Below are 21497 nucleotides of genomic sequence, written 5' to 3'. Positions count from 1 at the left end.
AAATTTTATTTGTGTTAATAATACTGAATAAACTGCATTTATGTGTTGAGTTTATTTCTGGTGACTGTACTACTACATAATTCGATTGTCCAGTGTTCAGACATGGATTTAAATCTTTATGCATCTGGGAATTAGCTAGTCACATTGTATTTGCTTCTGCTTGTGAAATCAGGAAAATGACCATGCTAAAGAAAGGAAGCTATTTCAGGGTTTTCTTCTGTTTTTTTTTTAAGTACAAAGTTATTTCCATAGAAACCTGATAATGAAGAGTAATTTAACTCTTTACCTAAGTCTGTTTGAATGATAGGTCTGCACGTGTATGGTTCTGACTTTTCCATCCAGCTGTTACCAACACTTAACAAAAGATGTTAAATTTGTTTTTTCTTATGTTTCCTTTAAACAAATCAACATATTATTTTTATGCTTTTAAACATTAAATTTTTAAAAGATTAAATAGAATAATGGGGGGCGCCTGGGTGGCGCAGTCGGTTAAGCGTCCGACTTCAGCCAGGTCACGATCTCGCGGTCCGTGAGTTTGAGCCCCGCGTCGGGCTCTGGGCTGATGGCTCAGAGCCTGGAGCCTGTTTCTGATTCTGTGTCTCCCTCTCTCTCTGCCCCTCCCCCGTTCATGCTCTGTCTCTCTCTGTCCCAAAAAAATAAATAAACGTTTTAAAAAAAAAAAAAAATTAAATAGAATAATGGGCTTTTACCACATTATGAAGTTATTATTTCAAATATTTATCTTGAAAACTAACTTTTAATAAAATCACCATCAGGTACTCAAGCCATAAAATGGCTGCTGAGTTAATGTTGTTTCAATAATACCAAGCACATTATTTTCATGTACACTAAAATATACTTAAAATTTTGCAGACAATAAAATTATTTGATCAAGTTTGCACAACTTCAGTGACAATTATAGTTAGCTTAGGCAGAACTTCAATTTCATTTTCAGAGTCAGTTCCACTTTTTTTTAATGTTTATTTTTGAGAGAGAGAGAGAGAGAGAGAAAACACAAGTGGGGGAGGGGCAGAGAAAGAGGGAGACAGAATCCCAAGCCGGTTCCAGGCTCTGAGCTATCATTGCAGAGCCTGATGTGGGGTTCGAGCCCACCAACTGTGAGATCATGACCTGATCTAAAGTCAGATGCTTAACCAACTGAACTACCCAGGCACCCCAAGTCTTTTCTACTTCTTAAGCTAGCTGTTGCCCAGGTCTAGGGGAGTTAAGACCATGAAACCTTTAGTATTCATCTACTTTAACTTTGTGATGAAGTCCTCATAAAATAAACAACTATGATTCATGAGTATTGTAAGTTTTTGCTGTAGCTTATTTTATTACTATTTTGCCCTATGGGTTTGTATGTATGTATGTCTAATTTGACACTAAATCATGAATAGAGATTAAATTCACTGGAGACCTTCAATCCTGAAGTATTAAGTATTACGGGTAGTAACATACCAATATTCATTCCAGCTGATTTTCATCAGGAATGACAATAATTTACTCAATGACATCAATAATGAACAAATATCTAATCTTTGGATGGTACGGGTGGGTATCAGGCTACAAGGAACCATTCTTCAAGGAGCATAAAACTGAGGGGTGTCTGGGTGGCTCAGTCGGTTAAGCATCTGACTTTGGCTTGGCTAAGGTCATGATCTCATAGCTCATGGGTTTGAGCCCCATGTCGGGGTTTGTGCTGACAACCCGGAGCCTGGAGCCTGCTTTGGATTCTGTGTCTCCCTCTCTCTCTGCCCTTTCCCTGCTTGTGCTCTCTCTCTCAAAAAATAAATAAACATAAAAAAAAATTGTTTTAAGGGAGCATGAAATCGAATTGAGGAGATAATTAATGCTTAGGTATATGAAAAGTCACTTAGTGATGTAGTAATGCAAACTAATAATAAAATATATCTTAATTGCCAAATTAGGAGTATAGCAGACATCACAGATAGCCTGTGTAAATATATTTAGTCAAACTTCAGTAATTAAACCTGAGTAAATTTATACTGCTTCCTGTCACTTTAAAAAAAAAAATAATGTTTATTTTTGAGAGAGACAGAGCTTGAGAGGGGAAGGGCCACAGAGAGAGCGGGACACAGAATCTGAAGCAGGCTCCAGGCTCCGAGCTGCCAGCACAGAGCCCGATGCGGGGCTCAAACTCATGAACCACGAGATCGTGACCTGAGCCGAAGTTGAACGCTTAACCGACTGAGCCACCCAGGCGCCCCTGTCACTTTTTTATATTACATTATTTGGAATGTAATACAAGCAAGAGCAGTAAACAGTATCACATAACATTTATTGAATAGTTCACATGTGCTGGGCACAGGTGTATTACGTCATCTGAGCCCCCCAAATCCCATGATATCAGCCCTATAATCTCACTTCACTGATGAGGAAACTGAGGCCAGAAGAATTTGCTGATGGCCACATAGGTGGGAAGTACCAGAACTGGGGTTTGAATCTAGGCAGTGCAGGCTTAGAGCCTGTGGCCGTACCAAGTCATTCTGCCTCTCCAGGACTCCCGATTCTGGGGTGTGCCAGAGAAAGGAATCTGGCCACAGAGAGCTAGCTTCTTCCTGCAAATTTACTTTTACAGGGCTCCAATTAGTACACAGAAAGAGCTCATTTACTAAACGGGCTCTGAGTAATTGGCTAATGGGCTTTTGGTGAGTAGTGTCCTCTGGAGGGCTGTTTCCACAGCCTGATGCATTGGGCAGTCAAGCCTGAGGTTGTTTATCCCGCTCCAGGACAGCACAGCCCAGCACACATAAGCTGTTAGAAAATGGTTCCCTATTGAAAACTCAAACTGGATCAACAGAGCCTGGCTCTTGCTTTCAGAAGTCAACACTGGCAGCCTAGTAAGGAAGTCCTGGACACCCTCGCCGGTAAACTCAAGGAATTGGAGTTGGGGGAAAATGGTTCTCATCTTTCATATATGGGTTAAAACAATGAGGGCCTGGGTCTGGATTTTCCCCTAAACCACAGGCTCCGAAAGAAACAAGATGTCTGGTGAAGAACACAAGCCATAAACTGGCGGCTGTGTGGTTCAGTTTGCCATGGTGCTTGGATCCGCCCCACAGGGGAAATGGCAACAAGTATATATCGTGGCTGATGCAGCTTACAGCTGGCACCTCTTCGTGTCCCTTTGCTTCTGTAAAGTGGAGATAACAATACCTACTGCATATGGTTGTGCTGAGGAGTCAATGGGTTGATAAATACAAAGTTCTGAGAAGAGAACCTGGGTATTCAACACACATTAGCTATCATCCTTATTACTCTGCTACTGTTGTTATGTGTCAGATTACATAGTGGAAAATGGCTCTAAATCTCCAAAATGGAATTTGGAAAGGGTTCGAATTCTAGTTCTTCCCTCTAATACTTGTGGGAGCTTGAACAAGTCCCTTGACCTCTCTGCTCAGGGCTCCCATTTGAGATGAGGATTGCCAACCTCAGAGGGTTGTTTAAAGGAAAAATAAAATCATATCTGTCCATTTCATTTGTAAAGTTCCTTGTTAATTATCATTCTTAATTCCTCAAACCTGATCCTTCTATTGAATTCTCTCTTTCTCGTTAACCCAACGGACACAGCTATAAAAGTGGGAGCCATATTAAACCCTTCGTCCCAATTAGTTGGCTGTAAGATTTGATTCTTCTTAATATCTCTAGTATCTGGTTCCTCCTTCTCATCCCACTGCAATTTCCTTAAATATAAGGCTCTAGCAGCCTCCTAGCTGGCCTCCCTGACTCCAGTCTCTAGTCGGCTGGAGGAACAATTGTTCTAACATGCAAATTCAGTCTTCTTTTACTCCTACTTAAACCTCCCTAGTGGTTTTTCATTGCCCATTGCCTTCAGCATCAAATTCCAATTTATTAGCATGGCAAGCAAGGTCTTGAATGGCATGGCTTTTTACACACTATTTACACACTTTTTACACACTTTCCCAGGGTTACTCTTGGCCCTTTGCCTTTTTCAATGCCTTGTGTCACATCCAATTAGATGTAGTTGCCAGAACATGTCCTTGTCTTTTACTTGTGCTTTCTGACCCTTTGTTCCTCATTATCTTCTACTTGCCCTTCAAGGTTATTCTAGCATTATCTAAACCAAAGAAGGTCTGATGTCTCCTTTTCCCAATATCCTCACTGAGTAGGAGTTTCTCTTCTGTGCCCCCATGATACCCAGTGTTTGTCCTGATTGCATTGTTTCATAACTACTCCTTTATGTATTTTTTTCTTTGTAAGACAGAGGAACCCTTTGGGATTTTCATCTCATCCTACTTGTTTCTGTATTTTCAGTGGCTTGGGAAAAAAATGTTGATTGAATTAAAGAATAAATATTATATTAAATAAAAATCAGATGATGTAGTTGTCCTTCCAAAATCATTTCCAAGTTGTTAATCCACTCCACTCTACAAGGGGCTTACAAAGGAGACCATACTTGAGATGTATTATCTCATTCATGAGCTTGGGCAAATGATACAGCCTCCCCAAGACTCATTTTTCTCTGCTTTAAGATGAGAATAATAAGAGTATCTATCTTGTTGCTGTAAAGGGCAAATGAAATATGCATATAAAACTCTTAAAACAGTACTTGATATCCAGTAAACACCCAGTAAATTTAAATTACTGCTGTCTTATTAGCTTCAAAATAGAAGTAAATTCACCCCATTCATCACTGAAGACAGTTGTTTGTGGAGGTGGTCAGTGAAAAGCTGGGTGGGAGAGGTGGTCTATAGTTTTTTTGGACCTTAGTGAAGTATCTCATAAAAAAGTGGATTTATTAAAATTCAAACAAAGCCAATATTTATCAATAAAAACAATGGAGTTCGGAGAATGTAGAGTTCTACCATAAGCCAGAGAAAACAAAAATCTGTTGATTCCATTTTCTCTGTGAATGATGGTTTTCACTGCCTATATTTCATAGTAAAACAACGGTTTTTAATTCTCTCTCTCCCTTTCTGCTGACACCTCTTAGGAATATTTTTGTCTTTTTAATACTCACACCAGAAAAGATTAACTGATATATGACAGACAGTGAGGTCAAATAAAAAGAGACATTGGTTGGACCTGTACCTGTCAGTGACATCCTCAGTGTCAGGTACCTGTCCAGAATTCCTTTGACACTTCGTCTGCTATGGCCGCATGTATGGCTGTGATCATCAGTCTTTCAAAGCATAAGTAAAACAGAGACAAAAATGGCTATTCTCCACCTCCTGAGCAGGGGTGTCATGAAGATGAATTAAAAAGAAGACAAGACTCAAGATAGGGTTGTGGAAAGAGCATGGACTTTGGAAGCAGGGAGCTGGGTCTTCATCCTTTCTCTGTTACCTGTTCTCTTGCTCACCTTGAAAACACTTTCTCTGAAATTTATTTTCTTTATCCGTATAATGGACATAATAGCATCAGTCTTTTTAAGTTTATTTATTTTATTTTGAGAGAAAGAGAGAGTGAGAGTGAGCAAGCATGAGTGGGGGAGGGGCAGAGAGGGAGAGAGAATACCAAGCAGGCTCTGCGCTGTTAGCATGGAGCCCCACGCGGGGCTTGATCTCACAAACTGCAAGATCATGACCTGAGCCTAAGTCAAGAGTCAGATGCCTAACTGACTGAGCCACCCAGGTGATCCAACAGCATCAGTCTTTAAGGGTTGTTGTGAATAATGTGATTTTTAGCAACAAATCATACCTGTCCCTTTTTCTGTGTGCCTGGGCAGTATCAGGTGCCACCTTTGGTAATCCTCTGCTGTTCTCCTTGAGGCTAAAAAGCCTTGAAAGGTAATGCCCTGGCTACATATTGTGAATCATTGTTGAGAGCCTGGAGATAAAAAGCTTGGCGACAGCGTTGGTTGTAGGAAGTACTTGTTTCTCTGCCTTCTTCTCTCCCTCCCTCCCTTTTCCCCTCCTTTTCTCCCACCTCCTCTCTCCCTCTCTGCCTTGTCTCTCCTTTATTTCCTCCCTCCCTCCCTCCCTCCCTCTCTCCCTTCCTTTCTCTTTTTAATGTCCTCAGTACACTTGTCAAATAACAACCTGTGGTTAAAAAAAAAAAAGCTCATCTTGCATATTATTAATGGCATCATCAGTACCTTTAGGAAGAAACAGTTACTTTTTTCATGTCTCTAGGTCTACATGTAATCTCATAATCTCATAGTACATTTCATGTACCATTATTGTTCCTATATTCTTCATTTTGAAGGCTGAGTATGATATAATCCTTCTATGATATAATCCAAAGTCTCTTTTGATGCAAGACTATGGGTTCAAGGGGAATAAGACAGGATCCTAGCAGTAAGACTCAGCTACTCCATCACACTGCATAACGATTAGGCTAAGCCAACTTATGTAAAATTAACTTCTAAATCCTAAAATATACACTGTACACTGTTTTGGGGTAGAGAAATAAAAGAAGTCTAAGTTTCATGTAGACTCTTAGTTTGGAGAGAACTCTAGAAGGATTCTAATAATGCCAATAGACCTGTAAAGGTCATCTATTGTAAACCCATCACTGGATCACATGAACAGTCTCAGAGACACATGTCTTGTTAGTGCATAAGCTGATTAGAGGCAAGGATAGAAACAGAACTCATGGCCTCAAACTGTATCACACTGCTGTGGCCTTGGGACAGGCCATTAAAATTGGCATGGGCCAAGTTCCAACACTGATATAGCTCATACCTTCCATGACGTATGGAACCTTCCAAAGGTTCTTCTTGAGTCTTCCCAATGAGACCGTCAACTCCTGAAGGCAGAAACTATGTGCTATGTATCTCTGAGTCACCACACCGAGCCTGGTGTCTGGCACATAATTGCTACTCAGTGAATATTTGTTGAGTGAATAACGAACAGATTGTGCTTCTCAAATATTTGGACCGGATGTGGAGTCACAGAGTGCGCTAGTGAGAGAAACTGTTCATACCCCCTCTACCCCTTCCATTGCTGATGAATGAAGCCCAGCCTAAATTCATGTCAAATGCTCTCCTGTCTTTGCAGGGCTGCATGATTGAACTGCTGCTTTTCCTTTCAGGCAGACTAGAAGGTTCTATATGCAATAATGTTGGAGTCCCTAAAATTTAGGAGGAGAGATATTTCATGGCCTCATGCTGAGGTCTATAAGGGGTTTTATTTTCTGAATAAGTATTGATCGCAGCTTACAAAATACCACAAACCTATATAATTAAAAAGAATGAGACCAGTCGTTCGTGGGCAGTGCATAGCTAAGTGTAAGAGAAGACAAATTCTTCAGGTGCCTGCGATTTTATAATTGTACTTGCTTGAGAAGCTTATTAAAGCTTTGCAGGTGCAATGTTTCATCACAGAGTAGTGAACCTTTGAAAGATATGCATAATAAACAGAGTTTGAAATATGTTTTTATTCCAGGCCATATGGTCCTGTCTGGAGCTTTCCTGGATCTTTGGGTCAGTTCATTGTTGAAAGATGGGCTTGCAAGGATCCACCTCTCAGAGCAGCTGTCAGAGCCCTATCAGAACGAATCTGCTTTTGCATGATTATTTATTTTATGTGGCTCTGTGAAACGAGCCCAACCTTGCTCAGTAGCTGAAATGTGCTGAGCAAAGTCTCTTCCCTGAACAGCTTGTAGCCACATCACCAAGCAGTGTCCTTCATTGTCCTTAAAAAGCAGACTAGCGAGACTTCTACAGTAGGCCAGAACGGGCAGTCTGGGTAAGGTGTACCCACCTGGGCTTGAACCTGGTGCCAGAAATATGAAAACTTACATGGTAGCATTTTAAAGAGATGCCAGTGTTCTTTCTTCTCAGCTCTCTACTATTCACTTTCCTGTATCTCTTCACTCTAGGCCATTACAGTGGCCACTGTATGCAAGCACCTGAAGTGTGTTTGTGGCGAGGATAATGCTAACACTTGCTGCCTCTCCCGTTGTCATTAGCAAAAGGTGGCATTGACTCCACTGAAAATGACTTTTTAAGGGACATTTAATATAATTTATTCAACATTTATTATATATGTATAGAAATTCCAGTAACTGACAAGAGGCATGGTGCTTGTGATCACAGAAAGATAGTCTAGAATACAAAATGAGCAGAGAGCTGATCAGATTGGAAGAAGTTATTTCTTTTTCTTTATTTGGACAAGATGAATTTGGAGTTGAATTTTGTTATCATGGTCAAGAAAATAATCTTGCCTTCTTGAGAACTACCTATTACCTATTCTCATATTGGTAACATTATATTCAGTGTTCTATATCCATTTGTAGTCCTTCTTTCATCTAAGCAATATTCATTAAACACCTGTCCTTCCCTAGGATAAGATGTATGTGCTTAATGCCCTCACAGAACTTAGACCCTGGGAGTAGAAGACAGAAAATGAACAAATAGTTAATTCCATGTCTTATTCATGTTACAAAAGGGAAGTTAAGGGTGTTTGGTGAATGCACAAATCAGAGAAACTATGTGGGAGCTTTTCTCTTCTACTTGGCTGCTTTACCTTGAGGGTAAAGTCTACATCAGATTTTCCCTTCCTCTATGAGAATCGCTCTGCCTAAAACAATAACTTGCATATAGTAGGTGCTTAATAAAGTATATTGTGGACAAAAGGGAGGAATGAAAGAAACTAAGAAGGAAGTATTAATATTAATCTACATGCTCAGAATTTGGTTTGACAAATCACAGTTCTAAAGCCCTAAATCAGTTTTAGAGCAAAACTACATGTTTGTTTTGTTCTCATATGCAGTTATACAATTTTTATTCACCCATAGTGCTTATTTTTGCACTTAGTGAGACTTAGAACCTAGAATTTACCTTTTCACCTGTGTATAGGAAGGTGGGACTCTGATATTTCTCTCTGAGGCACCAGCTGAGGCATCACTTCCTTTGAGGGCTATTCTTAACGTGGCTGTCGTTATTAAAGATGGGCTACTTCTAAATACAAGTAGATCAATATTCTTATGGACTGAAAAAATGATGGCTATTCCCAAGTGGGCACCTCAGGCCTATGGATAAGGTTGTATGATGGGGGATGTTTTCTCTTGGGGCTCTACTCTGGTACCCTATGGGATTTCTGGAACCGAGAGCCACCATTCAAGCTTATACTGTGTCCAGGAGAGTGGAATGACATTGCTCAAGAGGATCTCCCAGAGTTCTCAAGAAGGGTAAGCACTCCAGAGGACTATCCCAGAAGTGCAACTAAGGGCCAAATAAAGTGTTCTTTGAGAAATATTGGGAATCAGAGTGGAAGTGTGGTGGCAGAAGCTGAAATAGCGGACAAGCTTTTGGGGAAATGTTGGAAAGTAAGAAGCCAATGGAAAGTGATTAGGAATCTCAGGTCTGAATGGGTGGAGACTTGGAATCGCCAGGTTGGGACTGGAGGCAGAGTTTGGTTTCCATGGAATAGGGGTAGCCAGCAGCATGGTAACAGGGATTCAGGTGTTGGGTGTGGATTTGAAATCAATACCCAGTGAAGTCTTGGTTATTCAGCCTGAATATCCTATGATTCTAATATCCAGATGGTAATAGTGAGACCAGAGTCTTATTAAGATCATATTAAGATGACTTTTTTTTTCTTCCTTCCTTCCTCCCTTTTCTTCCTTCCTTCCTTCCTTCCTTCCTTCCTTCCTTCCTTCCTTCCTTGTTTCCTTCCCTCCCTCCCTCCTTCCTTCCTCTCTTCCTTCCTTCTTTCCTCTTTTCCTTCCATATCTCCTCCCTCTCTTCTTCATTCCTTTAACAAGTATTTATTTAACGTCCACTATGGGCTAAGTACTGTTCTCAGGATTGGGCATACCGAAGACAGTAGACAGATGTCCCTGTTTCTCATGGGATTTTCAGTCTTTCAGGGAAGATAGACAATGAAAAATAAGTAAATACATGAATAAGATATTTTCATTTAATGATAAGGGCCACAGAGAAAATAGTACAGGATAATATGAGAGAGAATGGGGTAGTTGAGAATAAAACTTTTAATTGGGCCATCAGAAAAGATAGCTTATGGAGATGAATTTAAGTTAAGAATTGTTGGCAATAAAGACCATAAAGTGAGAACCTAGAGGAGTGATCCTCATAGAAGAAAGTCAGGGCAAAGGTCATAAAATGGAAAAGAGCTCAGCACATTTCAAGAAGAGAAAGAAGCCCGGTGTGTCTGGAGAATGGAGGTGGAAGACAGCAAGGAGAAGGCAGAGGAAAGCCAGGCAGAGGCCAAACCATATGGAGCCTTAAAGGACGTAAAAAGATGTCAGATTTTCACTAAAATAGGAAACCATTGAGTGGAGGAGTTGAACAGGGAAGGACATAAGCTAAATTGGTTTTTCAAAGATTTACACTTTCTGGCTACATTGTATGCAAGAGTTATGGCAGGCGACCAGTGAGGAAGCTTCTGTGGCCATTTCAGGAGATAGAGAGATGGATGGAAGCAAAACCAGTTACAGATTGGCAATGGGAGAGAATACAGCCAAGAGAGAATCCAACATGACTTCTAGGTGCTTGGTGTGAAGAATTAGAGAGATGGTGCCATTTGCTAGGATTAGAAAAGCTGGCAGAGGGGGGCAGGTTTGAGGAATGGGTTAAAAATCAAGAGTTCTATTTTATACGTGTTAATTTTTTTTCATTAAAAATTAATTTTAAAATTAACTTTTAAAATTTCAAAACTAAAACACATAAAACCAAAATTTACCATTTTAACCATTTTCAGCTGTACAGGTTAGTGGCATTGAATACATTCATGTACTCACCTCCATCCATGTCTAGAACTTTTTCGTCTTCCCTAAACCAAAACTGTGCCCATTAAACAGTAACTCCTCTTTGCCTCCTCCCCTCCATTTCTGTTAACTACTGTCCTACTTTGACTCTGTGAATTTGACATTCTAGGTACCTCATACAAATGGAATCATATAATATATGACTTCTTTGGCTTACTTCACTAAGCATAATGTCTTCAAGGTTCATCCATATTGTAAAGTGAGTCAGAACTTTATTCTCTTTTTTTTTAATACTGAGTAATATTCCGTTGTATGTATATACTATGTTTTATTTATCCATTCATCCAGTGATGGACATTTGGGTTGTTTCCATCTTTTGGCTCTTGTGAAAATGCTGCTTTAAACATTAGTATATAAATATACATGTTAATTTCAAATGTCATTTTGACTGAAAGGGGAGAGGTTAATTATTCAACTATATAGAGATTGGGGGTAAGGGAGATGCCAGAGACAGAAGTATAAATTTTGGAGTCATCATATGATATTTGACCTAAATTGGGTCATGGTTCCCAATTCTCTTCACAAGTTTAGTGAGCTAGGCTGAACCACATGGCATAGTTGTTTGCCCAGAGACAAGTTGGAGTTCTTCTAAAGCCCAGAGTTAAAGTAAGCTTAAAGGCCACAGGTTTTCCTAAATTCATCTTAGGATCTTCGAACTGATCCCTTCTAATATGATGAAAACTAACACCACTATACCACACCCTAGGAAGTAGGACCAGAGCAACAGATAGCAGGAGACGGTGCATTTTCCTTCCAACCGCAAAGCCCCCTCCCAACCCTGCCTGTGTCCTAAGCCTGAGCAGGTCAAGAAGCTCTGAGTCTGTTGTCAGATAGGAAAAAGAGAGACTTTGAACAAAGTATGCACCTTGGCAAAGTGTGCTCCAAGGGGAAAGAATCCATGCCATCTTACCACTCTGACTTCAAGAGTGCATGGGGCTCCTGGGTGGCTAAGTTGGTTAAGTGTCCGACTTTGGTTCAGGTCATAGGCTCACAGTTCATGGGTTGGGTTCTGTGCTGTCAGCTCAGAGCCTGGAGCCTGCTTCAGATTCTGTGTCTCTCTTCTCTCTGCTCTCCCCCATTCATGCTCTGTCCCTGTCTCTCTCTCTCAAAAAAAAAAAAAAAAAAAAAAAAAAAAAAGAGTGCATGAAACAGAGACCCCTACCTATGTAGGTCACAACTTCATAACCTGATCCCCTTTAAAACTATCATCCCAGAAAAATCTGGATCCATTACTGTCCTCTAAATTGAGTGCTCCTCTTTCTCACTGGAACAAGTTTTTTGGTTTTGACCCTGAATGTTTCCTGGAGTGCTATGAGGGGATTAGGAAAGGGGTAGAGAAGCCTTGAGAAAGCACTAGACTTTGGCTCTTAGGGAATAGATGTTGGAGGCCCCTCCCCATCTCCACCCTCTTTATGCTCTTCACACAGCCTGGCTATGTGCTTCCCATAGTGGCTTGACCCTGGCATAGCACCCACAGTCTTAGGTTTACAATCTTTCCATATTATTACCATGGAAGGGCTATAGGCTTTGGAGTCAAGATAGCCATAGTGTTCATTTCCAAACTCTCCCATTTTAGCTGTGTAATGTTGGTCAATTACATTATCAGGAAGTGTCATCTATGGTTGTATCAGGTAAAGGACATGGAATATTTCTGGCCCTCCTCCTCAATTTTCCTTGCCAGCTTATTTTTGAGTGTTGGGCTACCATAAGGCTTACACCAACGTCTTGTTTTCTTATTCTCTAAATTGTGTTCAACAGCCATGGTTTCAATTACCATCTCTACACGATGGCTTCAAAATTTACATTTTCATCTCGGACTCTACCCTGAGCTTTTTCAGCTCTTCATTTGGAGATCAGAAAAAGAAGCCTCGAATCATCATAACCAAAGTGTGATTCATTATCTTCTCTGCCTTTCCTCCAGAACTTGTCCATACCCAGGATTCCCTAACTTCAATGTTATCCATTAAATTGTGTCATCTTTGCTACTTTATCTCCTCTACCACTGATCTCCAGTGAATTGTTCAATCCAGTTGATTTTATCTGAATATCTATTTAATCCATCTGATTCTCTCTTCTTTTCACTTACACCACCCCAGACCAAGCTCCCGTCATCTCCCTCATGATTTATTACAATCATGCCTAAATACTCTCTTGGATTCCATTCTTGCTGCACTCAAATTTATTCTCCACAGAGGTCATGGTAATCTTCTAAAAATGCAAATTAGCTAAAGTCACTCCCTTGCTTAAACTCCCTCAATGACTTTTAATGTGGTTGGGATAAAGATCAAAATCCTTAAAATCTTTATAAGGACCTGCATGTCCCCTGCCTTATGGCTATCTCTCCACAATTCTTTTTTTTTTCCTTCAGCTTTTTTGAGATATAACTAAACTATAACATTGTATAAGTTTAAGGTATACAGTGTGTTGACTTGGTACATTTATATATTGTAAAATGATTCCCACTGTAGCGTTAGCTAACACCCTCCGTTACTTCCCATAACCATTTCTTTTTTGTGGTGAGACCATTTAAAATCTTAGCAACTTTCAAGTCCATAATACAGTATAATTATCAAACTATTAACTATATACACCATACATTTCTTCAAAACTTACTCATCTTATAACTGAAAGTTTGTACCCTTTGAACAACCCTTCCCCGTATCCCCCTGCCCCAGCCCTTGGTAACCACCATTCTACCCTCTGTTTCTATAAATTCTTGTTAAGTCTTTTTGATCCATTGAACTACCTTCTTGGAGGTCCTTAAATGTGCTGTGAACTTTTCCCATGTCTGATCTTTCACATATGTGGTTCATTTTCCTTGGATTGCTCTTGTCCTTGTTCATCTAGTGAAGTGGGCATCTGTCACATTTTTGGGGTGCCTCGCACTTGTTGAACACTCTTGCTACATTTGAGGGACACCCAGATTTAAGCGTTTTGTCTAACCAAGGTAAAGCATGACATTCCTCAGATTTTGTAGGAGCCAGGGCTCACACATGTGACCTAGTCCCACCAATCAGACTTACCCATCTGGGAACTTGATCTGAAAGCAAACAGCTTGCGGAAGGCAGAACTGATTGTGCTGGTGAGGGTAGCAGCAGAGGCATCTGGCTTCTGAGAATGACAGTGGTTATAAGGTCTAGCTTCTGGTGCAGAAGTAGTGGCTGCTATACTTGCAGGAAAGTTGGGTCTTGGCAGCAACATGCACCGCAGGACTCAGCGCCTTGGGTCATTAGTGGTTAAAGAAGTTTCTTCCATCCACCAGTTCTGTGTTGTGCTTTTGGGCCCTGGTCCTAGAAGCTTCATTTGAGCCTACTTCTCCAACTTGACCCTTTTATGCTTCATCCATCAACGTCAGTTTCTGTTACTTACAATTAAGAGAGAACCTCGGCTGATGTCAGTAGATAACTCCAATGAATGCTGAACTCTCAGCTCTAGTTTGCTCCAGGAGACTGCTCCATTCACCCTGTTCTCCCACTCTTGCTGACTAAGCTAGTTCTTCCATTAGAGCATGCGTCAAGACATGGCATGCTGCCTCTGTTGTTATCTTGCTTGGGTTCCAACCCCAACTCTCCCACTTACTTTCTATATGAATTTTGTAAAGGTTACCTCACCTCTCTGTACATCAGTTCCCTTATCTGCAAAATGGGGACAATGATAATATCTAACTCCTAGGTCTACTGTAAAGAGGAACTGATTTAATGCATACATGAAACGCTTGAATCAGTACCTAAATGCTCAATAAATGTGAGCTGATGTGTTGTTCTTTCTCACAGTTCCCATGTCTTTCCTTCCATAATACTCTACACTGAGTGTAATTAAAGGCTCACAGGGTGGTAATTGGATTAAGATATGTCTTCCACATGCGCTGTTAAGCTCTACAAAAAAAGGGGCTGTTTATTTTGCTCTTCATTATATTCCCAATTCCTAGCATGATATGTATTTATTTAATAAGTGCAGGATGGATGTTGTCGTAGGATCCCAGGAACCTTGAGCGATGTGGTCCTCACCTCCCAGTTCACTGAGACAGGCCGGCTTCAGCAGCACTCAGTCTTCCTGGCAGCCTCACCCCAAGGTCCTTGTCTTTAGTGACTTATTTTTCGTGACCCACAACTGACCCTTTCCCGCAGAGCACAAACCCTAGCCCAGATGCTGCTCTTTCCCTTGATGCCCTGATTTCTCTGGTTCTCAGCACTGAGCATTTTCTGCTGACTCCATACCTTCTGAAAGCTGTTTGAAGCCAGATGGGAGGAAGAGAGAAAACAGGTTTCATTCATCACCCTTCCAGACTCTGAAAGAAACAACAACAACAACAACAACAGCAACAACAGTACCATATGTTGAGTGTCTCCTATAAACTTGGCATTTTTCATAGAGCTTCATATGAGTTAATTTATTTAATACCACAATCCTAGGAAAAAGATGTTGTTGCCCCCATTTTGCAGAGGGAAAAGTAAGTCCCCAGAAGGAAAGAAAAAGGGAAGGAAGGAAGAAGGAAGAGCAGGGAAAGGAGGAAGGAAGAAAGGTTTTCTGCTAGAGGAGAGTTTCACTTGCTCAGAACACTGGTTTTCATAAGAATTTCTCTATTGCAGCAGAGGTAACTCTGAAAATAATATTGATGGATAAATTATAGAAGGTGATACTGAATGTGTACCTAGCCTAGATCAGTTGTAGAATTAAATAAAAGTATAATTTTTATACCTTTCACCTGCTTACTATTTGCAGGGGTTTTTTTCCCCTCCCAAATCTAATGTAAGTAATAGGAACTATACAGACAATTAAGAAATCTTTACAGCTTATTTCTGGTTAATTGGCATTTTCCTATAAAATATTTAAAACTTAGCCTTTGGTTTTCAGACTCTTTTTTCAGAGAGTCATATGTTTTGCTACTAGGAGTTACCGTGTGCAGGTGGGGCGTCCCATGTTGGGATTATTTGGGCATTTTCACAGATGCTGTCCCGCCACTGATACTCACCTGGAGTTGGGGGGGAGGGGGCTTATTGTGCATTTTCTATGTTTAGATCTTCCTGATGTTGTTCCATTTTATTATTTTTTTCCCAAAGAAAGGGAAAGACAGTGTGCCGGTTCCCTTGCAGGCACTGTTACCCAGCCAAAGCTGTCTTCCTGTTGTAATGCTCTGTGCAATTCAACCAAGCTCAGAGAAACACATTTGCAAGGTTAGCGTGTGGGGCAATTGCCAGAAAATGTGCTTCAAACTGTGTCCCAGGAAGGATTTCTCTCTCTCTCTCTTTGACAGGCCTTGAGAAAAGATTCTCACAAGCCCTCTGCGAAACCAGGTGGGTGGTTTGGGACTTGGAGCCCAGTTGGCAACCAACTCTGTATGAGTATGGTGCATGATCTGTGACCGCTGTAACAAATTACTACAAACTTGGTGGCTTCAGACCACAGAAATTTGTTCTCTCACAGTTCTGGAGGCCAGAAATCTGAAATTGAGGTGCCAGCAGGATCGATTCCTTCTGGGGGTCTGAGAGACAACTTAGGCCATGCATGTCTACCAGCTTCTTGTGGCTGCCTTGGCATCCCTTGGCTTACAGACATATCACTCTAATCTCTGATTCTGGCCTCACGTTGCTTTCTTCCCTGTGTGTCTTCCCCCCCTTCTCTTCTCTTCTAAGGACATTGGTCACTGGATTTACGACTCAGCATCATCTAGGATGGTCTCTCATCTTGAGATCCTTAACTGCATTTGCACAGGCCCTTTTTTCAGGTAAGGTCACATTCACAGGTTTTGAATGAACAGATCTATACAGGAGCCATCAAACGCATTACACGTGGTGAATTGAGAAGATCTCTCAGGAACCACTGGGGTAAGGCAAGGCTTTCATTAAGCAGCAGATGACAGGCCTTTGGCACTCCTGAGTTTGCAGGATTCCCACCTTCGTTTCTCTGTGGTCCCCTGTTTCTGAAAGGTGGTGTGGTCGGGCCTGCACATCACGTGTCTCTTGGCAAAGAGCTCCTCCAGCTCCGAGTGCTAAGGAGAGGTACTGAGGGAGTTGCCCGGATTTATAACCTCAGGAGGGAAGCCTTGGTGTTCAAAAAGTTATGGTGGACTCTTAGAGCTTATCCTAGGCTTAGGAGTTGAAAACGTGACTAAGTATAAACATCACTCAGGTTGTTTATTAATAACAGAAATTCTCAGATCTGTACCTAGTTTGCTAAGAGCTGCCATAACCAAACACCACAGAGAGGATGGCTTAAACAAGTGATTTATTTTCTCGCAGTTCTGGAAGCTGGAGGCGTATGATTGAGGGGTCAGCAAGTTTGGTTTCTCCTGAGGTTTCTCTTTTTAGGTTTCAGATAACCAGTTTCTCACTGTGTCCTCATTGGTCTTTCTTCTGTGCACACATAACTCTGGTGACTTCCTTCTTCTTAGGGCACAAGTCAGACTGGATCAGGGCATACCCTAACAACTTCATTTTAACTTATTCACCTTTTTAAAGACTTTATGTCCAAATAAGGTCATATGCTGAGGTACCAGGGGTTGGGGCTTCAACACGGGTTTTGGCGGGGACATAATTTAGCTCATAACACGACCCAAGAGATTCTGATTTTAGTACGTCTGGGGTGAGGCTAACAAACTCTTTTTTTTTTTTTTTAGCTATGCCCTAGGTGATTCCAACTGGTTACAGTGGAGGGAGTTAGAGTCAACCCTTGGAGAAACGATGTCTTGCTGGATTAGTAATCATTTTGATGTTTGCTTTGGATCTATATCTTTACATCAGCCAGATTTTTCTATATACCACATATTTGGCAACAAGTTAATGAAAATAGAAAATACTCCATGACCCTTTGCAGACATTCCCCAAGACCCTGCCTTTGTCTTTGATCTCTTCTCATTCTATTTCAATGACTTTGAATCTGAGCTTGTTTTGCATCCTGCCTTTTGGACTTCTGACATAGACTTAGCCATGCACTACTTAAGGATTTTGACTCAGACCCATGCTATTAGTTTTTTCCATACCTCCGATCAGATTTGCTGTTCACGAAGTAAATCCCAGGATGCACCTGCTCAACTAACAACTCTTAAGTTTGAGAGCTTGGACACCTGAAAGTCGGCATTATAGGGGTCTCCGGACTGCTTCTCGAGACTCAGGGAGGCAGGAAGCCAGGCAGTGACTTGGAGATGTCACCCTGGAGAAAAGAAAGGAGTTTGTCAACTGATGTAAAGACCCCTGTCCTCAGATTTATACAGTCTGTCTGTGCCTCTCCCTTAAGTCTTACAGTTTCTGAGACTGAAGTTTGTTCTTGTGACTCCTCTTCCTCTTTTACATTGTCCCAGATGCTCATTTAAACCCAGTTTCTACTTCATCAAAATATCTGGATTGGTGGGGAGAGGGCACACCAAAGTGTATGTTTACTTTGGATACTGTATTCTTCTGAGGGGTGGCCAGAGTGGAAAACAACAGAAACCCACATGGGCAATATGTTGTGCTGAGTCCATGCTGTCTTGTTTAATCTTTACAGCAGCCCCAGGAGTAGATATTAGTGTCTATATTGTACGCATGAAAAACTTGAAGTCCCATGGCTAGTAACTGCTGCATCTGGGATTCAAACCCAAGTGTTACTGTTTCCTTTTCCAAATCTGCCACATCACTTTTATAGATCCCTATAAACCTTGAAGATATTTCAAGTTTATCTCTTCAGTATAAACATAGTGAACATCGTTATTTTATAGTGTGACAATGCTAATAAATGAGCTCTTTGTGGGTCTGTTTCTGTTGTCTGTTGATTTTAGTGATTTTCTAATTGTTATTTTCCCATGTCTTTCTGATTATTTGATTATGTGCTGATGATTATACTTAAAAGTATTTGTGATAATAATTGAAGGCTTAGAATATAGATCTCTCCCTTCAGAAAGTATTTGAATATGAATCTTCCAGACACTTGGAGTTACTTCAGTCCGGAATCACTTCCATCCAAGACCCAGACTTGATGTTTTCAGAACGACCAGGTGACTTTAAACTTTCCAGTGACTGGTTTGCTTCTGGCTCATCCTGCCCTTGAGGTATTAGTGTTTTGTCCTTTGAGATCTTAGTTTTCTATGTGTGGGGTCTCAGATTTCCCTCCATGTGTCTCTGGGCTTTGACACCTATCCTCACCCTGCGTAATAGGAAAAGATTCTGATTTCCTAAGAATAGACAATTCCATCAGGTGAAAGTAGCTACCATGCCCATCAATCTCAATTTCTTTGTTCTGCTATGGCCAGGTAATTCCCTATGAAATTTTCAGCTTTTCATTGTTTTGAAGATTTGGTTTTAAAATTCTATCCAGCATGCTTACTTGTTTCATTAGGAGGGCTTGCTCAAGTAATGTAGTCTGCCATTACCAGAACACGGAAATCTAGAGGCTTGTATTTTTTCTTCTCACTCCTTCCTGGGGCTTTATCTCTGACATTTTTCTTCTGTGAGGTGGCTGCCTTTTACACTGTCCAGATCCCTTCCACTGGTCCTCACCACGGCAGTTTGGGCCTGTGGATTAGTGGTTTGTTTGACAGCTGAACAGTTGTGCTACGTTTGTGGATGTCCTATATAGTCCCAGGCAGTCTTGAAAACGAAGGCTATCTCTGTTTATAAACTGTTAGGAAATAAAACCCACTGAAGCTGAGTGCCCAATTATTAGCCTTTTGTAATGTGACAAACACAGGCATAATCACGGCACTTCGTAAACCAGTAATTTGAGAAGATTCTGCCCAGGAGCATAAAATAATGAGCTTTGAAAATAGGTATATGTGTGCATGTGTGTGTGTAGTAAAGAATTTGGTTTTGCCCAAATAGCAGGTTGGCCTTTGCCTTCAGCTTTTGGGAGGAAATCTATGTCATACCTGACAGAATGCCCTTGTTTAGGATAGGGGCTAGTAACATCAGAAAGACCAACCATGTGATTGAAGGTGGGGGCTTTGGGTTACACAGTGTCACTTGACCTGGAGTCTGAGTTCATCCACATGGACAGTCAGTTAATCAATCATGCCAGAGTAATGAAGTCACAATAAAAACTCTGGACACTGAAGCTCCAGTGAGTTTCTCTGATTGACTGTGCTTTGTGTGTATGGTCACATGCCCATACCAGGACCCCTAGAGGAGGGGATGATGGAAGCTTCATGTTTGGGGCCCCTCAGTCTCTGACCTGTACATCTCTTCCTTTGACTGATGGTAATTTGTATCTTTTGCCATAATAAACCATAGCTGTGAGTATAACAGGTTTCACTGAGTTCTGTGAGTTCTAGCAAATTATTGAAACTGAGGGTGGTTTGGGGACCCCTTGAACTTGTAAAGAATTAGGGTGGTCTGATAAAGAACCATTCCCCTCAGCCTTCCCACTTTGACTAAAACTGGGCTGTGTGTGTGTGTGTGTGTGTGTGTGTGTGTGTGTGTATGTGTGTGTGTGTGTGTGAGTGAGTGAGTAGGATAACACTGGCACATGGTTCTTATAATTAGAACAGCCTGACTCAGACGTTAATATATTAGCAAGTCTTAGATATTTTTCTCCTTGCATCTTTATGTTCAACTTGCTGACTGTGAGATCTTTTCCTCTGGCCTTTTTGTCTAAAACCAAACTCTGGCTCTGTATGTTTGTTGTTTTTATCCCGTGTGTTTTGTACCCATTCGTAGTCCCTGTCAGTCTGTTTTCTTTGCCTGCAACTCTGGTTAAGGAAAGAAAGTGAACTCACAGAAGTGATTTTTCCCTACTAAGATTTGGGCCCTCCTAAATCACACTGACGAGAAATGTGATGATGGTCTCTGTCTGTTCCAGAGGAGATTGGAAGAGCAGAGGCATACAGGCTCTAGCATGGTTTCGTAACTTCCCTGTGGTAGCACAATGGGAAGGAATCCGGCAGGCTAACTCCTCAGCCCTAAGCAGCCAGGTGATTCTCTATTTGAATGTTCCTGCCGTGAAAATGCAGCTACGCCCACCAGCGTCACTGGGCAGTTTAGTACCTGCAGCTGAACTCCTGGCAGGTAACAATGAAATTGTCTGCATTTCCTTTTTGTTTCCTTTCAAGCAGGCAGGGCATCGTCTTTATCCCTTGGTTGAGCACATGAATCAATCCTTTGTGCACGTTCAGTGGGACTGTGCGTGTTTTCAGAAACCGTCTGGCTTTATATCTGGCAGGCGTTCGTGTTGGGCAGTCGTTCTGCAAATAAGAAAAAAAAATAATGCAGATTCTTACATGTCTCTGGATTGAATTCTAAGGCAGTCACAGGAGATTTTTGTTTTCTGGCCTGGTATTTGGTTTCAGTTATTTTAATTCTTATATATATGCCATCCAGAACTTAAATTAGTTTAAAAAAATGATTTTAAAATATTGGTGTTTTGCAGTTGTGGTTGACAGAGAGGGGAGGAGACACGAATGGTAATGTGGACAAGTAGAAGAAGGGATATCTATAAATGTCTTAATGCCTGCAAAACTTGGTGTGCTTTAATCTTATGTATTTCATTTTCCAACCATACTTTATTTAAAAGGAGTCAATCTAGCTTGGCTTAATTCCTGCCTTGAGACCATTCATAAGGCACTCTCTAAGTACAGCACTTTGCACGCCTCCATGCGCAAAGGTGGAGGGGTTATGCATCAATTAACTTCTCAGGAACCTTTTGTCTATGGGGGTGTCCATAGTCAAAAAAAAAATTCCAAGGTGATTAGGAGACCAACACATATGCAATAGTTTATGAGTATAGTGCTTCTAAGAGAACCCCCAAACACAGATTTACAACAAAGAAAAAAATAGAGTGGATCTTGCTTTGCCAATGCCAGAAGAGCCATT

General features: G+C 41.1%; 1 protein-coding gene across 6 annotated transcripts in view; it reads left to right on the top strand.

The window, feature by feature from the left end:
• Positions 1 to 21497, top strand: part of LOC112858541 (cytosolic beta-glucosidase) — a 161170-nt gene that overhangs the window by 84390 nt on the left and 55283 nt on the right. The window contains exon 5 of one of the 6 annotated variants that reach the window (XM_086705330.1): positions 17336 to 17361. The exons of 4 other annotated variants lie outside the window; for them this stretch is intronic. In XM_086705330.1, the coding sequence (XP_086561456.1) occupies positions 17336 to 17346 (11 nt within the window). In that variant the 3' untranslated portion in view covers positions 17347 to 17361. Of the gene's footprint in view, positions 1 to 10828; positions 10900 to 17335; positions 17362 to 21497 lie in introns of those variants that run through there. One more of the 6 variants, XM_086705328.1, reaches the window with a different exon arrangement.

The sequence above is a fragment of the Puma concolor genome, chromosome B1 (genome assembly GCF_028749965.1).
Source record: "Puma concolor isolate L17-30 chromosome B1, mPumCon1.1.hap2, whole genome shotgun sequence".
Taxonomy (NCBI): domain Eukaryota; kingdom Metazoa; phylum Chordata; class Mammalia; order Carnivora; family Felidae; genus Puma; species Puma concolor.
Note: the sequence above shows the minus strand (reverse complement) of the source record. Positions and strands in the feature narration are given on the sequence as shown.